This window comes from Carcharodon carcharias, chromosome 32 (genome assembly GCF_017639515.1).
Source record: "Carcharodon carcharias isolate sCarCar2 chromosome 32, sCarCar2.pri, whole genome shotgun sequence".
Classification (NCBI taxonomy): domain Eukaryota; kingdom Metazoa; phylum Chordata; class Chondrichthyes; order Lamniformes; family Lamnidae; genus Carcharodon; species Carcharodon carcharias.
In genome coordinates this window covers 9690446-9715247 of record NC_054498.1, presented here as the reverse complement: position 1 = coordinate 9715247, position 24802 = coordinate 9690446, and the positions used below count along the sequence as shown (strand labels likewise).

Sequence of the window (24802 nt, the reverse complement as noted above, 5' to 3'; positions counted from 1 at the left end):
GCACAATTCAGGAGTGTGATGGAATACTCTCCACTTGCCTGGATGAGTGCAGCTCCAACAACACTCACGAAGCTTGTCACCATCCAAGACAAAGCAGCCTGCTTGATTGGCACCTGATCTACAAACATTCACTCCCTCCACCAGCGACACACAGTGACAACATTGTGTACCATCTACAACAGGCACTGCAGGAACTCACCAAGCCTCCTTAGACAGCACCTTTCAAACCCACAATCGCTGCCATCTAGAAGGACAAGGGCAGCAGACACATGGGAACACCGCCACCTAGAAGTTTCCCTCTAAGCCACACACCATCCTGACTTGGAAATATATCGCTGTTCCTTCAATGTCGCTGGGTCAAAATCCTGGAACTCCCTTCCTAACAGCACTGTGGGTGTACCTACACCACATGGACTGCAGTGGTTCAAGAAGGCAGCTCACCACCACCTTCTCAAGGGCAATTAGGGATGGGCAATAAATGTTGGCCTAGCCAGCAACGTCCTCATCCCATGAATTAATAAAAAAACTGTTTCACTGCGTGGGGAAAAACCTGGGACAATGAATGCTTTGTATAGCCAGTATAGACCTACATAGATTGCAATAAACTAACATTATTGCTAGGCATTGAGGTAGGAAATCTGTCACTGCAGTGTTTTGATGCTCTGACTAATAATTTATCTAACTCCTGCTCAGTGTTTGTATACCTCTACCCCACCCCAGCCTTGAGCCGTTGGGACACCTTGGAGTATTCTGCTATATTAAAGGTACTTTGTTGTAGTTGTGGTGCCCGAGACCATGATTTTCTCCTAAGGACACAGGAGAGAGTGAGGTCAGCCAGAACATTCCATTCAGATTAGTTCAATGGGACAGAGGAAAGAAAGAGTGAGTTGAAAGGGAAAAACAGAAAGAGAAAAAGGGAGAAGAAAGAGAAGAGCATTAGATAGAGAGGAAGAGAGAGAGAGAGGAAGAGAGACAAAGCAAGAAAGACGGAAAGACAAGAGGGAGAGAGGCAGGAGAGGAACAGAACGAGGGAAATAAACTGAAAGAGGAAGGTTGAGGGGAGGAAACGAGGTAGACGTTGTCAGAGATGTCGAATGTGTCCACTTATTATTTTTGTAGGGATAAGTCCTTGATTTAAGAGTCAAAACACCAAGACCTGAATTTCCTCCATGGATGCAGCTGAGAAGTTAGATCTGAAAATTCACTCATTCTGCCAATTCAAGTTACACTCAAATTTCCTGTAGGTCTCACTAGAATTCTTCCAACTGTAAAATGGGAGTAAATCAGTGTAACTGAACTCACATCAATATCAAAATTAAAACTTTAACAAATTCAGCCATCATTCATGCACATTAAGGCCAGCATGTTTAAGAAGAATCAGAGAAGTTTTTCAATTTTTACATATCATACTTGTGTTGTAGAAATGCATTGCAAAGAACGGAAATACACTGCAGGTTCCAGGATAATTTCCTTTAAAAAATATTCAAAAAATTCCATCAAATCACCAGAATATGTCCTTCTTTCCAGCTGTCCCTGGTCTGGTTGTATGATGGAGTGAGTCTCTGAAGTGTTAAACTTCTGATAGCCAGGTGGTGAAGGAGGAGAACAGAAGTCAATCTTTACTCAGCTTTAGATTTATTCACGAGGTGAAGCATTATAAATGTGTAGCTCTAAACTCTAAAACCAACCACCCACGTCAATAAGGGTCTCTTTATATGTGCTCAAGACATCCTCTATTGAATGTGTGCCACCTACATACCCTTAACCTTAAGTTATACAATTAACACGAGGAAGGCCAATTTCAGGAAACTCATACTTGAAGCTCTGTAACTTGAAGAAAGGGTCATTATTGTATTTTTAGGCAGAGCACTCAATAATGGTTGTAAATAATAAAAGAGTTTTGGGAACATTGTAATTCTATGCGTAGCTCACTTATAGCCACTCGCTTCTGGCCCATGTGATTGATCTGTATCTCAGTCACATGTATCGCTGGGGGCAAACTTACAGGAAGTTCAAAGCCACAATGTAAAAGAGAAGCAGGCAATTGTTGCAATGAAGTGCCATATTATCATATTCTGAAATAGTAATTTTGTGTCAAAATTTGGAAATGAGATTGGGTTGAATGACAGTCTCACTCATAAAGCAGTTTTTTGTCTAACTGAGGTGCTTGTACGGCATAAAGGGGTTCTCCTCCAGTTCTCTGCCTGAAGGCAGGTCCAACCCACGATGTCACAACATCCATCACTGGTTGGACAAGGAGGTTGGTCCTGAATCCACCCCAACCAGAAAGGGGATCAAGGGGAACACCCATGAAGTTACCACCAAACTGATTTATGCTGGATACACCACATGGCTGACCAGGAATCTCTGCCGCTCTTACCGTCTGCCATTGGTGGATGTTGGAAAGATTTACAAATTGATACTCATCCTCCTTGGCCACGTTATGAATGCACCTTCCTTGGCCATTGAGTCCTGAGGTGGGACTTGAAACCAGAGCTTCTGATTCAGAGACAGGGACACTACCCACTGCATCGCAAGACCTCCTTTATATAGAGGTTAACGCCCATCTTAAGATGGTAGAGCAAGGAAGATCATAGTAACATTTTCAACAGGTTGAAAGATAAATCTTCCACAACCAACACAGCACAATGAGTAGACATCAGGTTCAAGTAAAGATCAGAAAAGTTAACGTGAATGGAGTTAGAATATTTGATCTGCTATCCATCAGGAAGGACTCTCAACTCACTTAATTCATAAATAAGCTAAGCCTTTTCTTGTTCTGAACTAGGGCTTTGTCACCATTTTCATGAAGGGACACAGGTCAATGACCAGGTGCAGGGCAGTGAGGCTGCTTTTCTAGATTCTGAACAAAACAAAGATATTTGGAAACATTCCGCTGCAAAGTATTAGCAAGAGAATCCAGTGAGATAAGAAATAAACAACGCTTACCACAGATCACGACCTGAGCTGCCCCCATTGCCTTGGCAACCAGTAGATTCAGAAGTCCAATGGGCCCTGAATAATTAAGTAAGGATGTTAGTTATGATGTGGCCACTTTGTTTTTATGCTGGCTATGAGAAACTTAACATATTCTGTGCACGATAACTATTTATCATCAAACCTGTATAGTGGCTGATGATATTTGTAACAACTAATCTAGATACATACCTGCGCCACAGATCAAGATTTTGCTGCCTAGTTTCACTCGTCCTCTACGACAGGCATGAATTGCAACTGAAAGGGGTTCGATGAAAGCACCTTCTTCAGAGCTCACACACTCAGGAAGCCTGAAACAAAGGGACAACTTTGACCACATGCATTATTGTTCCTTCAGCAAGAAAATATTAGTAACGTCCCCTCACCTTACACCGTTTGCACGGTACAAGCAGCAGCTTACATTAGGCTATTTTCCCTAGCTTGAAAGCCCAGAGCTAGGGGGTCATAGTCACAGGATAAGGGGTCAGCTACTTAGGACTGAGATAGGGAGAAACTTCTTCACTCGGAGTGCTGTGTATCATTGGAATTCCCTACTCCAGAGAGCTGGAATGCTTAGTTGTTGAGTATACTGAAGACTTTTGGGCATTTAGGGAATCAAGGGTTATAGGGATAGGGTGGAGTTGAGGTAGAATATCAGCCATGATTTGACTGAACGGTTGCATAGGCTTTGAAAGCCCATATGGCCTACACTTGCTGCTGTTTCTTAGACTGGGAAAATGGAGACAGCAGCATCATGATTTCGCTACTGGGCCTAGTAATTCAGCGGCTCAGATTAATGCTTTGGTGAAATAAGCTCCAGTCCCATCGCAGCAGCTTGGGAATTTAAATTCAATGATTTACTAAATCTGGAATAAAATGCTAGCCTCATTAATAGTGATCATGAAACTGCCAGACTGTCATATAAAGCCATCTGGTTCAACTAATCACAATGCAGAAGAGGCCCTTCGGCCCATCGAGTCTACTCCGACACGTGAGAACACCTGACCTACCTATCTAATTCCATTTACCAGCACTTGGCCCAAAGCCTTGAATGTTATGACGCACCGTGCTCATCCAGGTACTTTTTAAAGGATGTGAGACAACCCGCCTCCACCACCCTCCCAGGCAGTGCATTCCAGACCTTCACCACCCTCTGGATAAAAAAGTTTTTCCTCACATCCCCCCTAAACTTCCTGCCCCTCACCTTGAAGTTATGCCCCCTTGTGACTGACCCTTCAACTAAGGGGAACAGCTGCTCCCTATCCACCCTGTCCATGCCCCTCATAATCTTGTATACCTCGATCGGGTCGCCCCTCAGTCTTCTCTGCTCCAGCGAAAACAACCCAAGTCTATCCAACCTCTCTTCATAGCTTAAATGTTTCATCCCAGGCAACATCCTAGTGAATCTCCTCTGCACCCCCTCCAGTGCAATCACATCCTTCCTATAATGTGGTGGCCAGAACTGCACACAGCTGTGGCCTCACGAAGGTTCTATACACCTCTAACATGCCCTCCCTACTTTTGTAATCTATGCCTCGACTGATAAAGGCACGTGTCCCATATGCCTTTTTCACCACCCCACTAACATACCCCTCGGCCTCCAGAGATCTATGGACACACACGCCAAGGTCCCTTTGTTTCTCAGAACTTCCTAGTGTCATGCCATTCATTGAATACTTCCTTGTCAAATTACTCCTTCCAAAGTGTATCATTCACACTTTTCAAGGTTAAATTGCATCTGCCACTTATCTGCCCATTTGACCATCCCGTCTATATCTTCCTGTAGCCCAAGACACTCAACCTCACTGTTAACCACCCAGCCAATCTTTGTGTGATCCGCAAACCTACTATTCCTACCCCCCACATAGTCATCTATGCCATTATATAAATGACAAATAATTGGGGACTGAGCACAGATCCTTGTGGTATGCCACTGGACACTGGCTTTCAGTCACTAAAGCATCCTTCTGTCATCATCCTTTGCCTCCTACAACTAAGCCAATTTTGAATTCACCTTATCAAATTACCCTGTATCCCATGTGCATTTGCCTTCTTTTTAAGTCTCCCATGTGGGACCTTGTCAAAGGCTTTGCTGAAATCATATAAACTACATCAACTGCACTACCCTCATCTACACACCTGGTCACCTCCTCAAAACATTCAATCAAATTTGTTAGGCATGCCCTCCCTCTGACAAAACCATGCTGACTATCCCTGATTAAACCTTGCCTCTCCTAGTGGAGATAGATACTCTCCTTCAGAACTTTCTCCAATAGTTTCCCTACCACTGATGTGAAACTCACTGGCCTGTAGTTCCCTGGCTTATCTCTACAGCCCTTCTTAAATAGCAGAACCACATTAGTTCTCCAGTCCTCTGGAACCTCATCCGTGGCCTGAGAGGAATTAAAAATTTGGGTCAGAGCCCCTGCGATCTCCTCCTTTGCCTCCAGCAGTCTGGGACACAAATCATCTGGACCTGGAGATCTGTCCACTTTTAGGCCTGCCAACACCTCCAATACCTTGTCACTCCCTATATCAATTTGCTTAAGAACTTCGCAGTCTCTCTCCCTTCACCCTCAATGTCCTTCAGGGGTGGAAATCTGGCCTACATTTGACTCCAAACTCACAGAAATTGGTTGACTCTCAATTGCCCTCTGAAATAGCCTAGGAAACCACTCAACTGTATCAAACAGAACAGGAAAAACGTGTTGTGTATGTCCCTACATTGCATGGACTGCAACTGTTCAAAGCGGCTCACCATCCTCTCATGGACAATTAGGCACTGGTAATAACCATCAAAGCTGATTACAAAGGAGCTGTTTATAACACATTAATAGCAGCAACAATTCGGGAAGTTGAGTAAGTACTTAGTCTGTGCTTACCCATTATGTTTGGTTGAGGTGATGTATAATGTACTACTGGAGGTAAAAGGATTGAAGTAGCTATCATGTCAATATTTACGAATGGGTAATACGGCAAATTTCACATTCTCTGGCTTTTTGCTGTGGTAGATTGTAAAACAGGAGATGATCTGGGGGCAGAATGGGAGTTACTTTACAGCACAAGCTTTGGTATGCCAATAGCTGCAGTGTGAACTTAACGAGCATCTGGATGGAACAGCCACATCTCAGGTAGTTAGAAACAGTGCACTGCAGGCCCAAACAACACATCTGGAATTCCACGTAATATACCGACTTTAGAAACAAGAGCAAAATGCTGCATAAACAATGCCTAAAAAAAATGGCTATTTCATTTGGCACCAACATGTCAACAGTCTGAGAGGATCAAAAATTCTTTAAATTAATCTGAGACATGCGTGTCATTTAGCTAACACACTGATCTATTTAGTGTTAGCGAGATGGTAAAACCAGAAAAAATATATCATGGAAAAGTCACAGGATTGACAAAGATGAAAACTGTGCACACAAAAACCTCACACATATCCGCACAAAGTATTTTTGAATTCCAAATAATTTTGTCCTTGCTATTAGCAAATGTCTGGAACCCCCTTCCTAACAGCACAGTGGGTGTACCTACACCACATGGACTGCAACAGTTCAAGAAGGCAGCTCTCCACCATCTTCTCAAGGGAAATTAGGGATGGGCAATAAATGCTGGTCTAGTCAGCGAAACCCACATCCCATGAACAATTTTTTTAAAAATGAGACTCCAAAAGGAACTAGTCAGCTCTTTCATGGGCAATGCTGGGCTCCATAAATATAAAACAGTCACTAATAAATCCAAAAAGAGATTCAGGAGGTAGAGAGTGGTGACAACATGGAGCTCGCCACCACATGGAGTGGTTGAGGCAAGAAGCCTGGGGTGCATTTAAAGGGAAGTTGAACGAACACATAAGGGGGAAAGAAATATGCTGATGGAGTGAGATGAAGTAGGGTGGGAGGAAGTTCACGTGAAGCACAGCTTCTGTGCTGGCCATTCTAAGCAATTCTACAAGTAAATGTAAAATGCATGCTCTGAAGAAACTCTTTGTCACTCCATTTCATTTCTGAATTATTGGCACTGCCATTGCAATTATGCAAAAAGTCCAGTTGTTCACCATTTAGTTTTGATCCAAGTTCCTCTCCAAATCTCACACAAAGCTGTTCAAACCGCAACAGCAACAGGTATCCAGGTCAGTGCTATGTGAAATGTAGCCAGTTCTAATTTAACACTTCAAAGAAAGGTTAGGACATGTCACCAGTGACAGTAAATTCAGGCATTTCTAACAACTGACTAGCTATGGCTTTGGCAAGAGCGAATGATGCACCTGGAGCTCTCACAGCTCTGCTGTGATGGTTTATTTTGCAAACTATGCTGGCAGAAATTTAGGCAAAACTTTACCTTAAGTTCACAACATTTACAAGCACTGGCCAGCAAATGATGCCAATCATCATTTCCACAAATTTGGATTAATAGATTATAGGAATGAAACTATTTTGCTGGTACAATAAGGCACTCCTCAAAGTTGACTTCTTCCCTGCTGCTTAAGCATTCGAGTGAGGAGCTAGTGACCAATTTCTTCGGCCTTGAAGTTGCTGTTCTCAAAAGCTCCAGGGCTTTTACCATTACAGCTTTTAGGTAGGTGTGCTTAATAAAAAATTTGTGACCCTCTCAACACAGACATGGTTAAGTTGTAATCCTCAAACATATATAATCAGACCACAAGAGAAGCTATTGAAACAGAGATGAAGAACAATGCCCAATTGAAGGGAAATGTACTGTCCAATAGGCCAAAATGGTCTGACTCAGTAGGTCAACCAACAAAAGCTAATCGTAAGTTAGCATGTTAAAATGCCATGTCAGACATGAGGCAATATTCAAGTCTTAGGTAGACCAGGGCATTAGAGAGAATTAAGAGTTAGTTGCCACATTATTAGTGAACTCAAGCTAGGCTCTTTTGAGCCTCTTGAGAATGGTCAGACATCACTAAAACAGGAGCCCCACAGAACTCACTTGAAACAGTAGTTGGCGTTGTGGGCATAGTATCTGGACAGGTGCCCATCATAGGGTGGGGTAGCACAGCAGAACATTCTTGGAGACAGGTTGTAACGTCCCGATTTACAGAAGTCATCATTTTGTAGGGGGTAAGCAGGCTCAATGGCAACCCTGTCACCTGTAAGAAAGGAAGTAGTGTACAGTTCTTTAATAAAGGCATTGGTTTAAGGGTAAATGGTGGGTCCATATCGCATTGAAATCCTTACCTAAAAAAAATCTGCCCATCTTTATTTTGAAAGCACTAATATTGCCACCCAGATTCCACAGTAGGGTGTTTCTGCTCTGTGAAAAAGTGCTTCCTGAATTCACTCCTCACTGGAAGGGCCTTGCTCTAATTTTATGAGTGTCACCTTTTTCTGGATTTCTGCCACCAGAGGAGTTAGCTTCTCTGCATTGAGTGTATCAAAACTTCCAGTAACTTGGGTGCCACTTATTCATCTCCCAACTGCCCCATACATAATGAGAAAATTATAAGCTTGGATAAAGGTCATGGCCATTTTTACTTAAAACTAAGGTTTAAATAAAAAAAACTTCTTGGCACTTTTCTCCCAGTTATAGATACACTGACCTGCTTTGAGATGTTGCACGTCTGATCCCACTTTAACCACGGTCCCTGAACCTTCGTGTCCCAGTACCATTGGCTTTCTCATGAGGAAGTCTCCTAATTTTCCATGTTGCCAGTAATGGACATCTGAGCCACAGATCCCAACAGCATTCATCTGCAGAAGCACCTCTACAAGCACAGCAGAGAAGGAAAATTAGTGACTAGCAAATGTAATCTTTGGAAAGAACATTGTGCAATAACTTTAATGTTTCAAGGAATATTAGCTTCCTCTAATGTTTGATTTATCAAGTACTACTTCTTACTATTAACTTAGTAATCCAAATTTGTGGAAATGATGATTGGTACCATTTGCTGCCCAGTGCTTGTAAATGTTGTGAATTTAAGGTAAAGTTTTGCCTAAATTTCTACCAGTATAATTTCCAAAAAAATCATCACAGCAGAGCTGAGAGAGCTCCAGGTGCATCATTTGCTCTTGCCAAAGCCATTGCTAGTCAGTTGTTAGAAACGCTTGAACTTACTATCACTGGTGACATATCCTAACCTTTCCTTGAAGTGTTCAGTCAGAACTGGTTACATTTCACATAGCACTGACCTGGATACCTGTTGCTGTTGTGGTTTGAACAGCATTGTGTGAGATTCGGAGAGGAAACTAGACCAAAACTAAATGGTGAACTACTGGACTTTTTGCATAATTGCAATGCCAGTACCAGTAATTCAAAAATGAAATGGAGTGACAAAAAGTTTCTAACAACTGACTAGCAATGGCTTTGGCAAGAGCATTTTACGTTTACTTGTAGAATCACATAGAATGGCCTTCCCTCTCAGGTGAACACTGAAGATTCCATGGCATTTTTTTCAGGGAAGAAGAGAGGAATTGTCCCCAGTATCCCTCAATCAACATCACAAAAACTGATTATCCACTCATGAACACATTGCTGTTTGTGGGAGCTTGCTGTGCATAATTTAGCAGCTGTGTTTCTTACATTTAATTACAAAAAGTACATAATTGGCTATAAAGCACTTTGAGATGTTCTGAGGTGGTGAAAGGCACTATAGAAATGCAAAACCTCAAGTCTTTATGCACAAAGCACAAAACTGTGCGGGACAGGCTGCATGGATCAAAGAGTCTGAACTATTCAGGAAAGAAAATGATGACATTTGCCATGCTTGAATGGGATCTGCAGTAAACGTTAATGTCCCTACACTAGCAGAGGACAGCTGGTATATCATTAGGGATCTACTGAGTTACGAGTTGTTTTCATCATTCAACAACTCACAGGAATATTGATTTAAACAAGGAAGGATTTAATACCTGTGTGTGTTTTTTGAACTGGAGTGTCCACATCCTTAGAGTTTACGGGAACATATCACCAATATCTCTAAGTCCCTGAACCTAGCTTCAGGAAATATTACCCAATTCTGTGTTACAGTAACAGGAGTGTTACAACACTACACTACTTTCTTCCAAATATTGGCACAGAAAATTACAAACCCTACTATGTATCACCAGCTTCCATTATTAACACTCCAACTAACCAAAGCCCTGTTTTGCTTTACAATACGAAAGTTTTGTAGGGATACATAAGGAGAAACTGTTTCCAATGGCTCAGCTGTCAGTAGCCAAAGGACACAGATTCAAGGTAATTGGCAAAAGGACCCTAGATGAGATAAGGGCCCAGATTTTCATCCCCAGGTCAGGTTCACCAGATCAGGAGATTGCCCAGCTTGGCGAACCCAGCCTTTAAAAATGACCGCCTGCAGATGGGATTTTCAGTCGGGGGGTGGGGGGGGGGGGGGGGGGGGGGGGGGGGGGGGGGAGGAGCCAAAACAGGAGTCGGGGCAGGTGACCCGGGAATGAATCAACAGGCTGTCGGATGCGGAGGTGGGCTGGGCCAAGCCCTGTCTCCGTGCTCCAGCATTGTGTTTAAATAAATAAAAAATAATAAAACAAAAAAATCCCTCCGGCCCTCACCTCTCTCACACACTCCCTATGTCCCATCTATGCCAACCTATGACCCCTGGCCGACCCTTATGACTCTGCACCCCTATGCCAACTTAATGTCCCTCTACCCACCCTATTGCCCCATACCAACTTAGGGCCACCACATGCCAATCCATGCCCCCACCACCCTTTGCCCTTATCCACTCCATGCCAACTCATTTCATATCCTTGGACCGTTCCTTAACAGCTTTGACACTTCCCTTGACAGCTGGACACCTCTTTTACAGCTTGACTGTTCCAATAAGTTTCTGTGCAAAAAGTGCATAATCATCATCACTTTTAACAATCCCAAAGGGTGCCTTAACTCTCTCAAAAGGTGACTTGCGTCTCCCAAATGTATCCTGGAACCCAATCCAAAGGGGCACCTTACCTCTCCCAAGGCGTACCCTGGATATCCATAAGAATCCACCAAGTTCAGACCTCCTCTTACCTGTTCTAAACTGCACACTCTGTTCTTCCAAAATCCCACTTCAATGGAGGCAGCTGTTGATTTGAACGACCAGCTGCCTCTGCAAATTGTGCATGTGAGAACCCCGGCCAGCTCCAGTCCCACCCCGCCTCTGGAAAATGGGAAATGTTGGGTTCGGGGGGTGGGACTTAGGATTATCACCCATCCCCGGGATTTCCGCAACGACAGAGAGGCTGTCCGTCGTGACGAAGATCCAGGCCAAGATGAACTGTTTTCCCACAGTACGTTGCTGTGATCTGGAATGCAGTCCCTGAGAGGGTGGTAGAAGCAGATTAAATAATCACTTTCAAAAGAGAATTGAATAAGTAAATGTCTGAAAAGGAAAATTTGGAGGGCTTTGGAGAAAGAGCGGGCGAGTGGAACTGATTGTATATCTATTACAAAAGAGCCAGCTCAGACATGATGGGCCAAATGGCCTCCTTCTATGCTGTGTCATTCTATGAAATGACCAATTATAAATCCCATATATCATTTTTATTTATGATATTTGTGCATATAATGAATATGATGAAGGATTTGACCCTCTAAATCTTGAATTACTTTGCTACTTAAAGATTAATGGTGTTAAATCTGAAATGTAGAATTTAATGTTATGAAACACTGAAATAAGAAAACAAGAAAATAAGAACTGAGGAGAACCTTGGGTAGAAAAGATTAAGAACACTCACCATTCTGACCTGGTTCTGGGATTGGGCGTTTTTCCTGTGAAGAGACGTTGAGAAATGTACTTGAGAAAGGTATACTCCTTCATCATGGTAACAAAAATCACACCATTGAAATTCTACTGTGATTCTACTGTGCTGTAATTACAAAGGTGTCAACACTTGGTTCAGTTGGTAACATTCTCGCCTCTGTATCTGAAGAGTCATGGGTTCAAGTTCCACTCCAGAGACTTGACACTGTGTTTAGGCCGATAGTCCCAGTGTAGCACCGACAAGAGTGCTGAACTGTCAGAGGTACCATCTTTCAGATGAGGTATTGTCTGCCCTCTCTCTGGTGAATCTAAAAGATCCCTTGGCACTATTTCCATGCATGAAGAGCAGGGAAGAAACAATATTTATCCCTCAACCACCATCACATTATCTGGCCATTGTCCCATCATCATGTTTTCTACATTACATTGCTGACCACACTTGTCGACTGTAAAATACTTTGTGACATCCTGAGGTTGTGGAAGTTGCAAGTCTTGTTTTCTGTCCTGTAATAAAAAAATATACTTTGGCCAGGGTTTTCCTGTCCTGCCCGTGGAAAATTCGGAGAGGCAGCCAAAAGTCCATTGACTTTCGGGGGCAATTTCCGTCTCACTGGTGGGCAGGACTGGAAAATCCTGGCCTTTATTACACTTAAATGGCTTGCATCTTTCAATCTGGCTCTCAGTTCCTCAACCTCCAAAAGCCAATCTTTCATATGCGTCCCTGTGTCCCAAGCTATTTCTAATCTGTAAAAACATGACAGTGATTCAAGAGTAAGCAGCAGCCCTTCACGTGCTGCTAGCGCCTGTCATTCCAACCTCTGACCTCCGCTGAGCTTCCAGTGTCCCATGTTGGCCACAGAAACATTTACACACTCTGAGCTGGCTTTATTGGCCAAGACTGCAGCATTTGGCACACAGCATAGGCACAACACTGGGAATGTATTTTTGGCCTCTAAATGTCTGTCTAAAGATCTGTCTAACGCTTTCCTGGCTGTTCTCCCACATTCTAGCCTCCGTAAACCTGACGTCATGCAAAACTCTGCTGGCTGTGTTTGAACACGTACCAAGTCCTGTTCCCTGGTCACCCCTGTACTCGCAGATACATTGGCTCCCCGTTAAGCAATGCCTTGAATTTAAAATTCTCATTCTTGTTTTCAAATCCCTCCCATGGCCTCACCCCTCCCTATCTCTCTAACCTCTACTATAACCAGCAGGCAGACAGCAGCAGAAATACATTGTACAGCCATTACTGTAGCCACCATTGACTGTGTAAAATGACTTCAGGGATATTTAACCAAAGCAAGCAAGTGTTTGTTAAAATGTGTACACAGCACCTGTAAGAAGCACAATTCACCACTGATTAATGGCAAACCTATTGTTGGACAAACTGGTTGAATTTTTATTCATTTCAGCTGGTTTACATAGGGTAATTCTGAACCAACTTACTGATCACAGCCAAACTCTGGGCCAATTTGACTGATGCTGTCCTGCACAGATGAGGTTTTCCGTGACACCTTATGTTTACGTGAACACAGAGGTGCTTGGGGGGTTATGTAAACTGGGAAGCTTTAAGGCAGTTTCTCTGAAGTAATCTTGGCTGTTTTAGAAATTTAGACACAAGGATGCAACATTTTTTTGGATTTGATATCCATTAAGGGAGGTGCATCTATCGTTTTTCAACCTTGAGATATTTTGCAATCTGCTTCCTTTTCTTGAATTTCAGTTTCCAAATGATTTGTTCTGGTGTCAAAAATTCTTGTTGAATTCCCTGGTGTGATTTCTCCTCTTGCTCCACAGGCAGGGTGTTTCCCTTCCCACATGTGGACTATGATGTAGCTGTAACTCGCAGCATTAACTTACTTCCACCCCATTCACTGGGATCTTCCAAACACCACAGGCTGATTCAGTATCTTGTGTGTCATATGATGTGCTGATGATCAGGCACCGTTAGCAGGATATCCATCATCAACTGGGATTTTAAAATCACATCCTGGAAATAAGGAGTGAAACTCCTTGGGTGCAATTTTACGTCAGCTTGATTTTACGGTCCCGCCAGAGTCAGTGGAGTTTTGAGTGGCTCGCTGCACTTTCCGGCCTCATTCCCACAGCGACAGGGCCGTAAAATTCCAGCCCTTGTCTCAAAGGCAGGCCAATGCGGATTTGTTGTGGGTGAAAGTCACAGTTGTCACTGAGAGGTTGAAACTGCTGTCTGTACAAGTGTGGGAGTGCTGCTGAATACTTTGGCACAGGCTGACAGGGCAGAGTAACCACAGGCTACAGAGTGACCTATCTTCAGATCTCTGCCAATTCTTGTCAGCAAGAGACTTGGAACTACATGTGAGTGGCTGATAGTGACTCAACTTCTCATTGGTCTCTCTGACCTGGTGGTGTGTTTGAGATGGGCACCAGCCAATCTCTGTAACATCAGTGGAAATCCGGGAGAAATGGTGCAAATCGCCATTTGTCAGTCATGCATCGCCTCTGTGCTCATTGACCTACATGGGTTCCCAATGCAGGCACACTTCAATTTAAAAATTCTCATCCCTGTTTTCAAACCACTCCTTGGCTTTCCCTGCTCCCTAGCTCTGTAACCTCCTCCTACAACCCTCTGAGATTTCTGCACTCCTCCAGTTCTGGTCACTTGCACATCCCTGGGTTTAATCGTTCCACCATGGTGATCATGCTTCCAGCCACCTCGGTCCTAACCTCTGGAACTTCCTCCCAAAACCTCTCCACCTCTCTCTCCTCCTTTAAGACCCTACTCCAAACTAGCTGTTTGACCAAGCTCTTGGTCGCCTGCCTAATTTTTTTTCTTTATTCTTTCCTGGGATATGAGTGCCACTGGCAAGGCCAGCATTTGTTGCCCATCCTGAATTGCCCTTGAACTGAGTGGCCTGCTAGACCATTTCAGAGGGGCAGTTAAGAGTTAACCACATTGTTGTGGGTCTGGAGTCACATGTAGGTCAGACCAGGTAAGGATGGCAGATTTCCTTCATAAAGGACATTAGTGAACAGATGGGTTTTATAAAAATCAATAATAGTGTCATAGTCACCATTACTGAGACTTGCTTTACATTCTAGGTTTTGTTAACTGAACTTAAATTCCACCAGCTGCCATGGTGGGATTTGAGCCCATGTCCCCACAGCAGTAGCCTGGGACTCTGGATTATGAGTCCAGTGAAATTACCGCTACACCACCAACTCCCCACAGGTCCCCTAATGTGACTTGGTGACAAATTTTGTTTGATAATCCTTCAGTAAAGAGCCTTGGGGATGTTTTACTATGTTAATGGCGCTATATAAATGCAAGTTACTGTTGTCTGCAAAGTTATGGCATAAAATCAGGGATTTACAGCAGAAATTCTACGCAGGCATCAATCCACATGAGGTTAAAATTTTGAACAGGCTGTCATTCAATGTCATAGCTCTTAAAAATATCAACTCGCTGAAACACCACTTTGCAACATAACATTCCCTTAACTCTTAACACACAGCAGAAACAACTCTTCCTTCACTAAGGTAAGTTATCTGTGATTGTCGGATGCATTAAAAGCAGCCCTGTTGGGATAACACTGCAAACCCATTGAATAACTGCACACAGCTAAGTGGACTAAATGAACTCAAAACCCTTTAGTTAGTGTTATTTGCTTGTAGCAGCTTTGGCCAGACCTCAAATTGACATGGTGGAAGTTTACAAAGGCAGTGATTTATATTGCATAGAGAAATAATCTTTCATCACGTCCCTAAACAAGCTCAGTGAACGTCATAACCATGTTTGCTGCTAAACCACTCCTGTTAAATTAGTCCCTGGGAGAAGTTTTGAAGCCTCCTGCTTCAAGTACATGGAGGCGGGGAATGGCACCATTCCACGTTCCCATTAATGGTCTCCGTATCTTCCCTGCGTCAAAATCCTGGAACCCCCTTCCTAACAGCACTGTGGGTGTATCTACACCACATGGGCTGCAGTGGTTCAAGAAGGCAGCTCATCACCACCTTTTCAAGGGCAACTAGGGATGGGATATAAATACTGGCCCAGCCAGCGATGCCCACATCCCATGAATGAATTTTTAAAAATGATTCATTCATGGGCTAGGCCACCATTTATTGCCCATCCCTAATTGCTCTTGAGAAGGCCCTTGAGGCAAATCAAGGTACCACGATGTATCAGGGCCTCTATTACCATTTTAGAACAGCACTGGGTGACATAGACACAAATACACATTCTGCCTTATTGCTTTCACTGTTACTGCAACTCTCACTTCCCCACACCTAACACACAATTTCAGCACTATTCTCACTGAAACATATTAAAGGACCGCCACCTGAGGTGTCCTCAATAGAAGGCTTAGCAGTCTTCAATGCCGTAGCCCTGTCAAACAGACGCATGGCCAATAAATAGTACAGGCAGCGCTGGCTGTACACCTGTGACAACACTATCAGATGTGTACAGTGTGTGTCTAGCCTCCTATGTGACCATTATCTGGCTGCAATTGGATTTCCAGTCCCTTAGATAAACAAAAACACTTTCCTTACACTCAATTTGCAAGGTGACAATTTGGAACTGTTTCCATAATTACAAAACAGGAAGAAGGCATTAGTTAGGCAAGATTCAAAACTCATTGCTATGACTATTCACTGCAAGAGTTTGAAAGAAACAAACATGTCAATAGGGATTTTGCATGTGTTTTTTCCCCTTGCCGTGCAGTTTGACCACAGAATATTCTGACCACCCCAAGGCGGGGGGGGGGGGGGGGTGGCATAATACATAGAATAAAACCAAAGAAACCACTGATTACCAGTCGCAGATCTCCAGGAGAATGGGCCACAACTGATAGATTCTCTTGCTTTGCCATCTCAAGTCTCTCAGCCTAAAGCAAGTGCCGTCCCCTGGAATCTTTTAAAGTTTTTACTCAATCCTGGTTGAGTTCAAAAACCTTTCTATCTCTCTGCTGCCCTTGAACTAAAGCTGAGTTGCAATCCCTGCTCCCCACCTCCCACCCACTTTGTGGAACAATGTCTATCATTAGGTAAATACAGGTTGTTTCACTCAATCAATTCTTTAAATTTGTTATATTTCCACATTTTATCCCAAATTTCTGCTGACTTGTGATCAGCTCTGTGTTCTATATTGTGGACATTTGAACTCACCCAGGATTGAGTAAAAACTTTAAAAGATTCCGGGGACGACACTTGCTTTAGGCTGAGAGACTTGAGATGGCAAAGCAAGAGAATCTATCAGTTGTGGCCCATTTTCCTGGAGATCTGCGACTGGTAATCAGTGGTTTCTTTGGTTTTATTCTGTGTATTATGGCCCCCCTGGGGTGGTCAGAATATTCTGTGGTCAAACTGCACGGCAAGGTGAAAAAACAGATGCAAAATCCTTATTGACACATTTGGTTTTTTTTCAAACTCTTGTAGTGAATGGTCATAAATGCTTCAATATGATGCAATGAGGATTGAGGGGAAGGTGAGTCTGTATCTGTCAGACTCTTTATAGCAATCTCCAGATGTCATTCATGCCACAACTGCTCATAAAGAAATACTCTTTGCATTACATTACTTACATTACATTTTATGACTTCTGGATGTCTCAAGGTGCTTTACAGCTATTGAAGTACTTTGGAAATGTAGTCACTGGTGTAATGTCAAAAATGTGGCAGCCAATTTGTGCACAAGATCCCACAAAACGTAATAAGCTAACAACTAGTTCTTTGGTTTTTAAGAGATGTTGGTTAAGGGATTAGTATCAGCTAGGACCTCCTGCTCTTCTTCACAAGAGTGCTGTGGGATCTTTTACGTTCACCCAATAGGGCACTTGGGGCCTCGGTTTAATAACATCTCATCGGAACAATGGTATCTCTGACAGTGCAGCACTCTCTCAATACTGTGCTGACAATCTAGGTTTTGTCCTCAAGTCCATCATGTGGGATCTAGGCATTTCCTCACAGGACATGCTCACTTGTTTCTGAAATTGCTCCCGAATAGTATTTTGTTGCTGAACAGCAAAAAAAAAACGACAAAAAGATAGATAAGCAGTGAATTACTGCTGCTGTAAAGCACACAGTAGCCTGGACTTTGTTAATAGAATCAGAAGAGTACAAGAGTAAAGAGGTTATCTTGAATTTGCATAAGTCACTAGTTTGACCTCAGCTAGAGGATTCTGTCTTGTTCTGGATGCTGTACTTTAGGAAGGACATGAAGGCGTTGGAGAGAGTGCAGAAAAATGCACGAGAATGGTCCCAGGGATGAGGAACTTCAGCCATGGAGATAGGTTGGAGAATTTACAACAGGTTTCCTTAGAAAAAAGAAGGTTGAGAGGAGATTTGGTAGAGGTATTCAAAATCATGAAGGGTCTGTACAGAGTAGATGGGAAGAAACTGTTCCCACCTGTGAAAGGATCGAGAATGAGAGAGCACAGATTTAAAGTAATTAGTAAAAGTATTAATGTGATATGTCAGAAACTTTTATGCAGTGAGTTGTTTAGGGTTTAGAATGCATTGCCTGAGAATGTGGTGGAGGCAGCTTCGATTAAAGCATTCAAGAGGAATTAGATTGTTATCTGAAAAGGAAGAATGTGCAGGGTTACGGGGAGAAGGCGGGGCAGTGAAACTAGGTGAGTTGCTCATTCAGAAAGCCAGTATAGACATGATGGGCTAAATGGCCTCCTCCTGCACTGTAATTATTCTGTGATTAAGAAATGGGGCTGAAAGTTTAGGCACAGAGATGCAGAACTAGAAAAACTGGTTTCTGAACTGGCTCAATTTTCCATCCATTAATTGAAATTGCATTCTTGTCCAATTTTCTGTATAAACCCATCCTGCAAATGATTACTTGTGTCAGATGCAAACTGAGGAACACCTACCAATACATTGACAGGAATTGGTGTCAACTTAGTAACGTTTTTCCCTTGCAGCGCAGCTTGTACCTCCATAACCTGAACCCACCCACCCTCCCTTCAACCAGAAGGTGTAAATTATAGTATGAAGCAAAAGAGAAAGCTGTTGCAGATCCCCAGTAGAGTCCAACAAGAGTCTCATCCATCGCCAAATATCAAACATGGTTATTGGAAATGGAGTGGAGAACTGAAGCACTCCATTTTAACTTCTCCACTCCATTCCTGTATGTAAATGTTAAACACTCGCTGCCTCCCTAACTCCCACCCCTCTTGATGAGTTAGATTTCTCCCCACAGCTTTACTAACTACTCTCTCAATCTGTCCTGCCATCTTGAATGATTTATGCACACATACATCCAGGTCCCTCTGCTCCTGCAGCCCCTTTAGAATTGTACACTTTATCTTATATTGTCTCTCCATGTTCTTCCTACCAAAATGAATCACCTCAAACTTCTCTGCGTTGAGCTTCATTTGCTACCTCTCTGCCCATGCCAACTTGTCTATGTCTATTTGAAGTTCTACACTATCATCTTAATGCGAGTCCCAGAATGGATAATTGGACTTCAGTGACAAGAGAAATGAAATAAGGGAAATATTTTAAAGGTATCGCAAAATATAAGAGAATCATTACCCCTTTGCCCTTGTCATGAACACTTTGAAAGGTGTTTCCCTAAAGTTGCCCATGAACAATGCGAATGTGTATATTTTATTCTTGGAGTGGGCAATTCAAATTAAAACAACCCAGAAACAAAGCCTTTTTACTTAAAAAGAGGTTAGTTTATTTCACTCTATTGCTCAGGAAGTTACTTAAGAAAAGATAAAGTTATACACACAGACACAGAGGTTAGTTTTTTAAAATTCTTTCACGGGATGTGGGCTTCACTGGCTGGGCCAGCATTTATTGCCCATTCCTAGTTGCCCTTGAGAAGTTGGTTATAGATGAAGATAAAACAATACTTATAAACGTGAATAATGTTCAGTCTCTGTTCAGTTATTCGGTGCTGGCCTGTTGTTTTGAAGTTGAGATGTTGTGTTGTATGAAGTGAAGGTTTTGAGGTCAGAATTGTCTCTGCAGCTGCGATGGCTTTCACTGTCAAATTGCCAGAGGTTACTTTAACAATTGAGCTTCGTAGGTGGAATCAGGTTTACAGGATGGAGAGAGGGTTCCTTACATATGTTCTACAGGTGTGGCACTTTAGATTGCCTAGTTTTACAGCAGACCAGTAGCTGTTTTTCTGGATGTCTCCCTCTCTCTATTGCCATTGCACGCAGTTTTCTTTACTGCTGCACTGAAACTTCTGCAAGATGGCATCAAGATGGATCTGTTGGCTGCCTTTTTGTATTATTCTTAGCAAGCAAGCTAAGAGGGTCAGTGTTATCATGTGACCTGTACAAAATGCCAAGTCCGTCTCCCAAGTAAGGCATTGAAACATCAAACAGCCCTTTACTCAACTGGGGTACTTAGCTGTTGTCCTGGCTAAGGCACAATTTATATTCTTACAATGAGGAATCAACAAAACTTTGTCATCTCCTGGACGAGACCACAGTGGACCATAATTAAATAAAGAGTTGTCTTTTGTCCTCTCAGGAGAGGAGACCAGTCTGAAATCCTCAATTCTGTCTGGTAGCTTGGAGCCATTCTGAAACAAACAATCTTTAAGCTCAGTCCAAGGTTTAAAAATGTAACCTTTAAAAAAGCATTTACATAAAAAATTGTGAACAATGCACCATGACACCCTCCTCTTCCTTAGACCCCCACAGCCTTTGAAGGGACCTGCACTATGAATTTCTAAACATTCTATTTTCTGCTGCTGACTTAGCTCAGTGGGTAGCCTTTAACCCAGAAGGTTATAGGTCCAAGTTCCACTCCAGGTCCTGATTCAATCATCTAGGTTTACATTGTGAAGAGTGCTGCATTGTTGGAGGTGCGGTCCTTTGATTGCAATATTAATTCAAACTGCTGTCCATCTGTGGTTAACTTATTTTCTTTGTCCTAGCACTTGCGGCTATGCCTTCAACTGGCTGGGCTCTAAGCAGGAATTCGCTTCCTAAAATTTCTGTCTCTTTCTACCTCTCCTTCTTTTAGACTTTCCTTAAAACCTACTTCTTTGGCCAAACTTTTAGCCATTTGCTCCAATCCTCTTACGTGGTTCAATTTTATCCAATAACATTCCTGTGAAGTGCCTGGGGGTGATTTTACTAAATTAAAAGCATTATATAAATGCAGGTTATTCTAGCTCTGTGATTATTACTCATCCAACCTTGACTTTGTGGGAGGTTAGCTGTACAAATTGCCGACAAGGCAGTCACTCAACTTCAAATTTGTACAAATGTGCAGCACGGCATTGAAGCAAAGGTAAACGATTGCTGACCAACCCAGTGTGCGCTAATAGCTACACTAACAACCAATTTAATACAATCAGTCAAGCTTGCAATGTGGCGCATTTATGTTTGCAAGAAGCGACATACGTTCATACACAGGGACCCATTCCCTGCAAACAAAAGGAATATGTTTAAGTCTTGCGGCTTTTTCGAATTACCCTGGAGGTTGGGAAGCCTAAAGTTCTCAGTTGCTTTCTCCATGGCAATGCATTGGCCAATTGGAGTCGGCTTGCCAAGCAATCAGCACCCCTTTCTCTTGTAGTATAAATTGTTGTGATCATTTGAAATTCGACATTCTTACTTTTTTCCTGATGAGTGCAGGACAGAGAAGCTTCAGCAACATGTCTCTCTTGTCAGCAATATTCAAGTTTTGTACTAGGAAGAGACTGAAAGCTAAAAATACTGGAGTGCTGCTTTGGGCTACATTAGAATACTTAGGTTGGAGTTTGGTGAGTGAGGGAGTTCGGTGAAAAGGGAAGGTGATCCTTTCAATTTCCACCTTTCCTCAGCCTCCAGTAGCTGGCTGTTTCTTTGCTACAGGGCAAGCTCATGAAGCAGCAGGGTTTCGGAAAGAGTTAGAGTCCTTAAACCTGAGGAGAGAGAGAGCTGGGAGTTTACAGATTAAATCTAGAAGTGGCATCATGGGAGCCCTGTAAGTTGATTGTAAATATAGGTCGGTAAGTACAGGCCTTTCCGGACTTGGCACAGAGGAGATAATTGGTAAGTGACAGGTGAGTTATTATATTATACCATTCTGTATTAAACGCTTTATATAAGGTTTAAAGTACAATAGCAGAGCTTGGCCATGCGGAATGTGCATCCTACTGGATGCAGGGGGTCATGCAGACAATGTTCCCTCAATGACTACATCTGCAGGAAGAGTCACCAGCTGCAGAAACCTGAGCTCCGGGTTGCGGAACTCGAGCAGCGGCTGGAGCTACTGTGGTGCATTCGCAAGGCTGAGGATTACGTGGATAGCATGTGTAGAGAGCCAGCTAAGAAGTTCACAGACTGAGGGGGAATGGGCGACCACCTGAATATCTAAGAGAAACAGGCATTTGTGCAGGAATCCCGAGGCTATCTTACTCTCTAACTGCTTTTCCATTTTAGATACTAGTGAGCGAGGTAGTTCCTCAGAAGACTATAGCAAAAACCAAGTTCGTGGCATCACAGGTGGCTCTGCTGTGCAGGAGGGGAGGAAGGGCGTAAGCACTATTGCGGTAGGGGATTCCACAGTTAGGGGAGCAGGCAGGCATTTCTGCAATGGTTGACATGACTCCAGGATGGTTTGTTGCCTCTCTGGTCAGGGTCAAGAAGGTCACAGAGCATCTGCAGGACACTCTTTTGGAGTAGAGTGAACAACCAGAGGTTGTGGTCCACATTGGGGCCAATGACACAGGTAGGAAAAGGGGTGAGGTCCTGAAAGCAGATTTTAGGGAGTTAGGAGGGGAATTTAAAAGCAGGACTTCAGAAGCAGTAATCACATGATTACTCCCACTGCCACATGCTTGTGAGCATAAGAATAGGAAGATTGAACAGTTCAATACAATGCTGGAGAAACAGGGTACGAGGGAGAGCTTTAGATTTCTGAGGCATGGGGGCCGGTGGCACCTGTCAAAAAGGATGGATTACATCTTAACAGGGCTGAGACTAATGTCCTAGTGGGGAAATTTGCTAGTGCCATTGGGGAGGGTTTAAACTAGATTGTCAGGAATGAAAATAGTGCAATAACATTACTTGGTGTAGTGTATAAAAGGAATGTGGAGAAACAGCTTTGCAAAGAAATTACAGAGAGGTGCAAGAATTATAGAGTAATTATAATGCAGGACTTCAATTATCCAAATATAGACTGGGATAGGAATAGTACAAAGGGACAAGAGAGACCCAAGTTCCTGGAATGTGTTTAAGATAATTTTCTGCAGCAGTATGTTTCCAGTCCAACAAGAGGACAGGCACTGTTGGAGCTGGTTCTGGGGAATAAGTTGGCTCAAATGAATCAAATATCAGTGGGACAGCATTTAGAGGACAGTGACCATTGTATCATAAGGTTCAGATCGATCATGGAAAAGGACAAGGAATAACCCAGAGCAGGATACTTAACAGGGGGAAAGCAAACTGCGATGGGATGAGAATGAATCTGAGTCGAGTGAGTTGGAATCAAATGTTGGCAGAAAAGATGGTGGCCGATCAATGGGCCACCTTCAAAGAAAAAGTATTGCAGGCAATGTCAAGATATATTCCCTTGAAGAGGAAAGGTAGGAAAAATAAATCCAGAGGGCCCTGAATGACCAGAGAGATAGAGGTGAAGATGAAAGGAAGAAGTGCACCTACAACAGATGTCAGGTAGAAAATACAATGGAGAATCAGGCTGAATATAGAAGGCCCAGAGGGGAAGTGAAAAAACTAATAGGAAAAGCAAAGAGAGAGCATGAAAAGAGACTGGCAGCTAACATAAAAGGGAATCCCAAGATATCCTATAAGCATTTAAATAATAAAAGGCTGGTAAAAGAAAGAGCAGGGTTGATTAGGGATTTAAAAAAAGGGGACTGACATGGTGGCTGGAGAAGTAGCAGAGGTATTAAACAAGTGCTTTGCATCTGTCTTTACAAAGGAAGATGCCACCCAGGCTGAAGTGAGAGAGGAGGTAACTTGTACACACGAAGAATTTACAATTGAGAAGGAGGAGATGTTAGAAAGGCTATCTTTGTTTAATATAGATAAGGTACCAGGACTGGATGAGATGAAGGAAGTGAGAGTGGAAATTGCAGAGGCACTGGTGATAATCCTCCAGTCTTCATTAGACACAGGGGAGGTGCAGAGGACTGGAGAATTGTGAATGTTACATCCTTGTTCAAAAAAAGGGGTGCAAGGATAAAACTGGCAACTACAGACCAGTCAGTTTGACTTCAGTGGTAGGGAAACTTCTGGAAACTATAGTATGGGATAAAATCAATAGTCACTTAAACAAATGCAGGATAATTAAAGAAAGCCAGCATAGGTTCAGTTAAAGGAGAATTATGTTTAACCAACTTGCTGGAGCTTTTTGAGGAGGTAACTGAGAAGGTTGAGAAGGGCAACGCTGTTGATGTGGTGTATATGGATTTTCAAAAGGCATTTGATACAGTGCCACACAACAGACTTGTGAGCAAAATTCTAGCTCATGGAATAAAAGGGAAAGTAAGCACTTGGATAAGATAATGGCTGAGTGACAGGAAACAGAGTAGTGATAAATTGTCATTCAGATTGGAGGAAAGTTTGTAGTGGAGTTCCTCAGGGGTCAGCGTTGGGACCCTTGCTCTGCCTGATATACATTAATGACCTAGACTGTGATGTTGAGGCATGATTTTCACTTCAACTGCTTCATGCACTAACGAATTCCATATTCTAACTCTCTGGGTAAAGAAGTGTTCCCTGAATTCCCTCTCAGGTTATAGCTGTTCTTCCAAATTTGCAGCAGGGGTAAAGTGGTTTTGGTTGCTCACCTCCATGGAGGGTAGTGGTACAAAGTCCTGATTCGTACAGTGAGGCCAAATGGTGCGAGAATCATTCCATGTGGGCCATTGCCTGAGCTTTACACACTTGCAGTGAGAAACCCAACTTGAGATTCAAAAAGCCAGAGCAATCTGTTAGACCACATGGGGGACTTTTGAAAATGTATGAATGAACAGGGGTTCCTATTCACTGTCTCCGAATATTAAGAAAATTTACCTAGGGAAGAATAAGTGCACATGAGTTATCACTGCAGCCAGGCATTGTTCAGGCTCTTAGGCAAGGCAAAACCATGGGCAAAAAGTTAATAGTGTGGGGTTCTTCACAGCACAGAT

The 24802-nt window shown here is 42.9% G+C and overlaps 1 protein-coding gene across 1 annotated transcript in view; it reads right to left on the bottom strand.

Annotated features, from left to right (window-relative positions):
- The window catches only part of LOC121271960 (sorbitol dehydrogenase-like), a 43399-nt gene extending 24767 nt beyond the window's left edge, over positions 1 to 18632 (bottom strand). Inside the window, exons 1-8 of the mRNA XM_041178219.1 lie at positions 18564 to 18632; positions 17661 to 17696; positions 16498 to 16569; positions 11676 to 11709; positions 8540 to 8704; positions 7930 to 8089; positions 3169 to 3287; positions 2950 to 3015 (exon numbers count right to left, since the gene is read on the bottom strand). Coding sequence (XP_041034153.1) covers positions 2950 to 3015; positions 3169 to 3287; positions 7930 to 8089; positions 8540 to 8704; positions 11676 to 11709; positions 16498 to 16569; positions 17661 to 17696; positions 18564 to 18632 — 721 coding nt within the window. The remainder of the gene's footprint in view (positions 1 to 2949; positions 3016 to 3168; positions 3288 to 7929; positions 8090 to 8539; positions 8705 to 11675; positions 11710 to 16497; positions 16570 to 17660; positions 17697 to 18563) is intronic.
- Positions 18633 to 24802: the final 6170 nt, after the last annotated feature.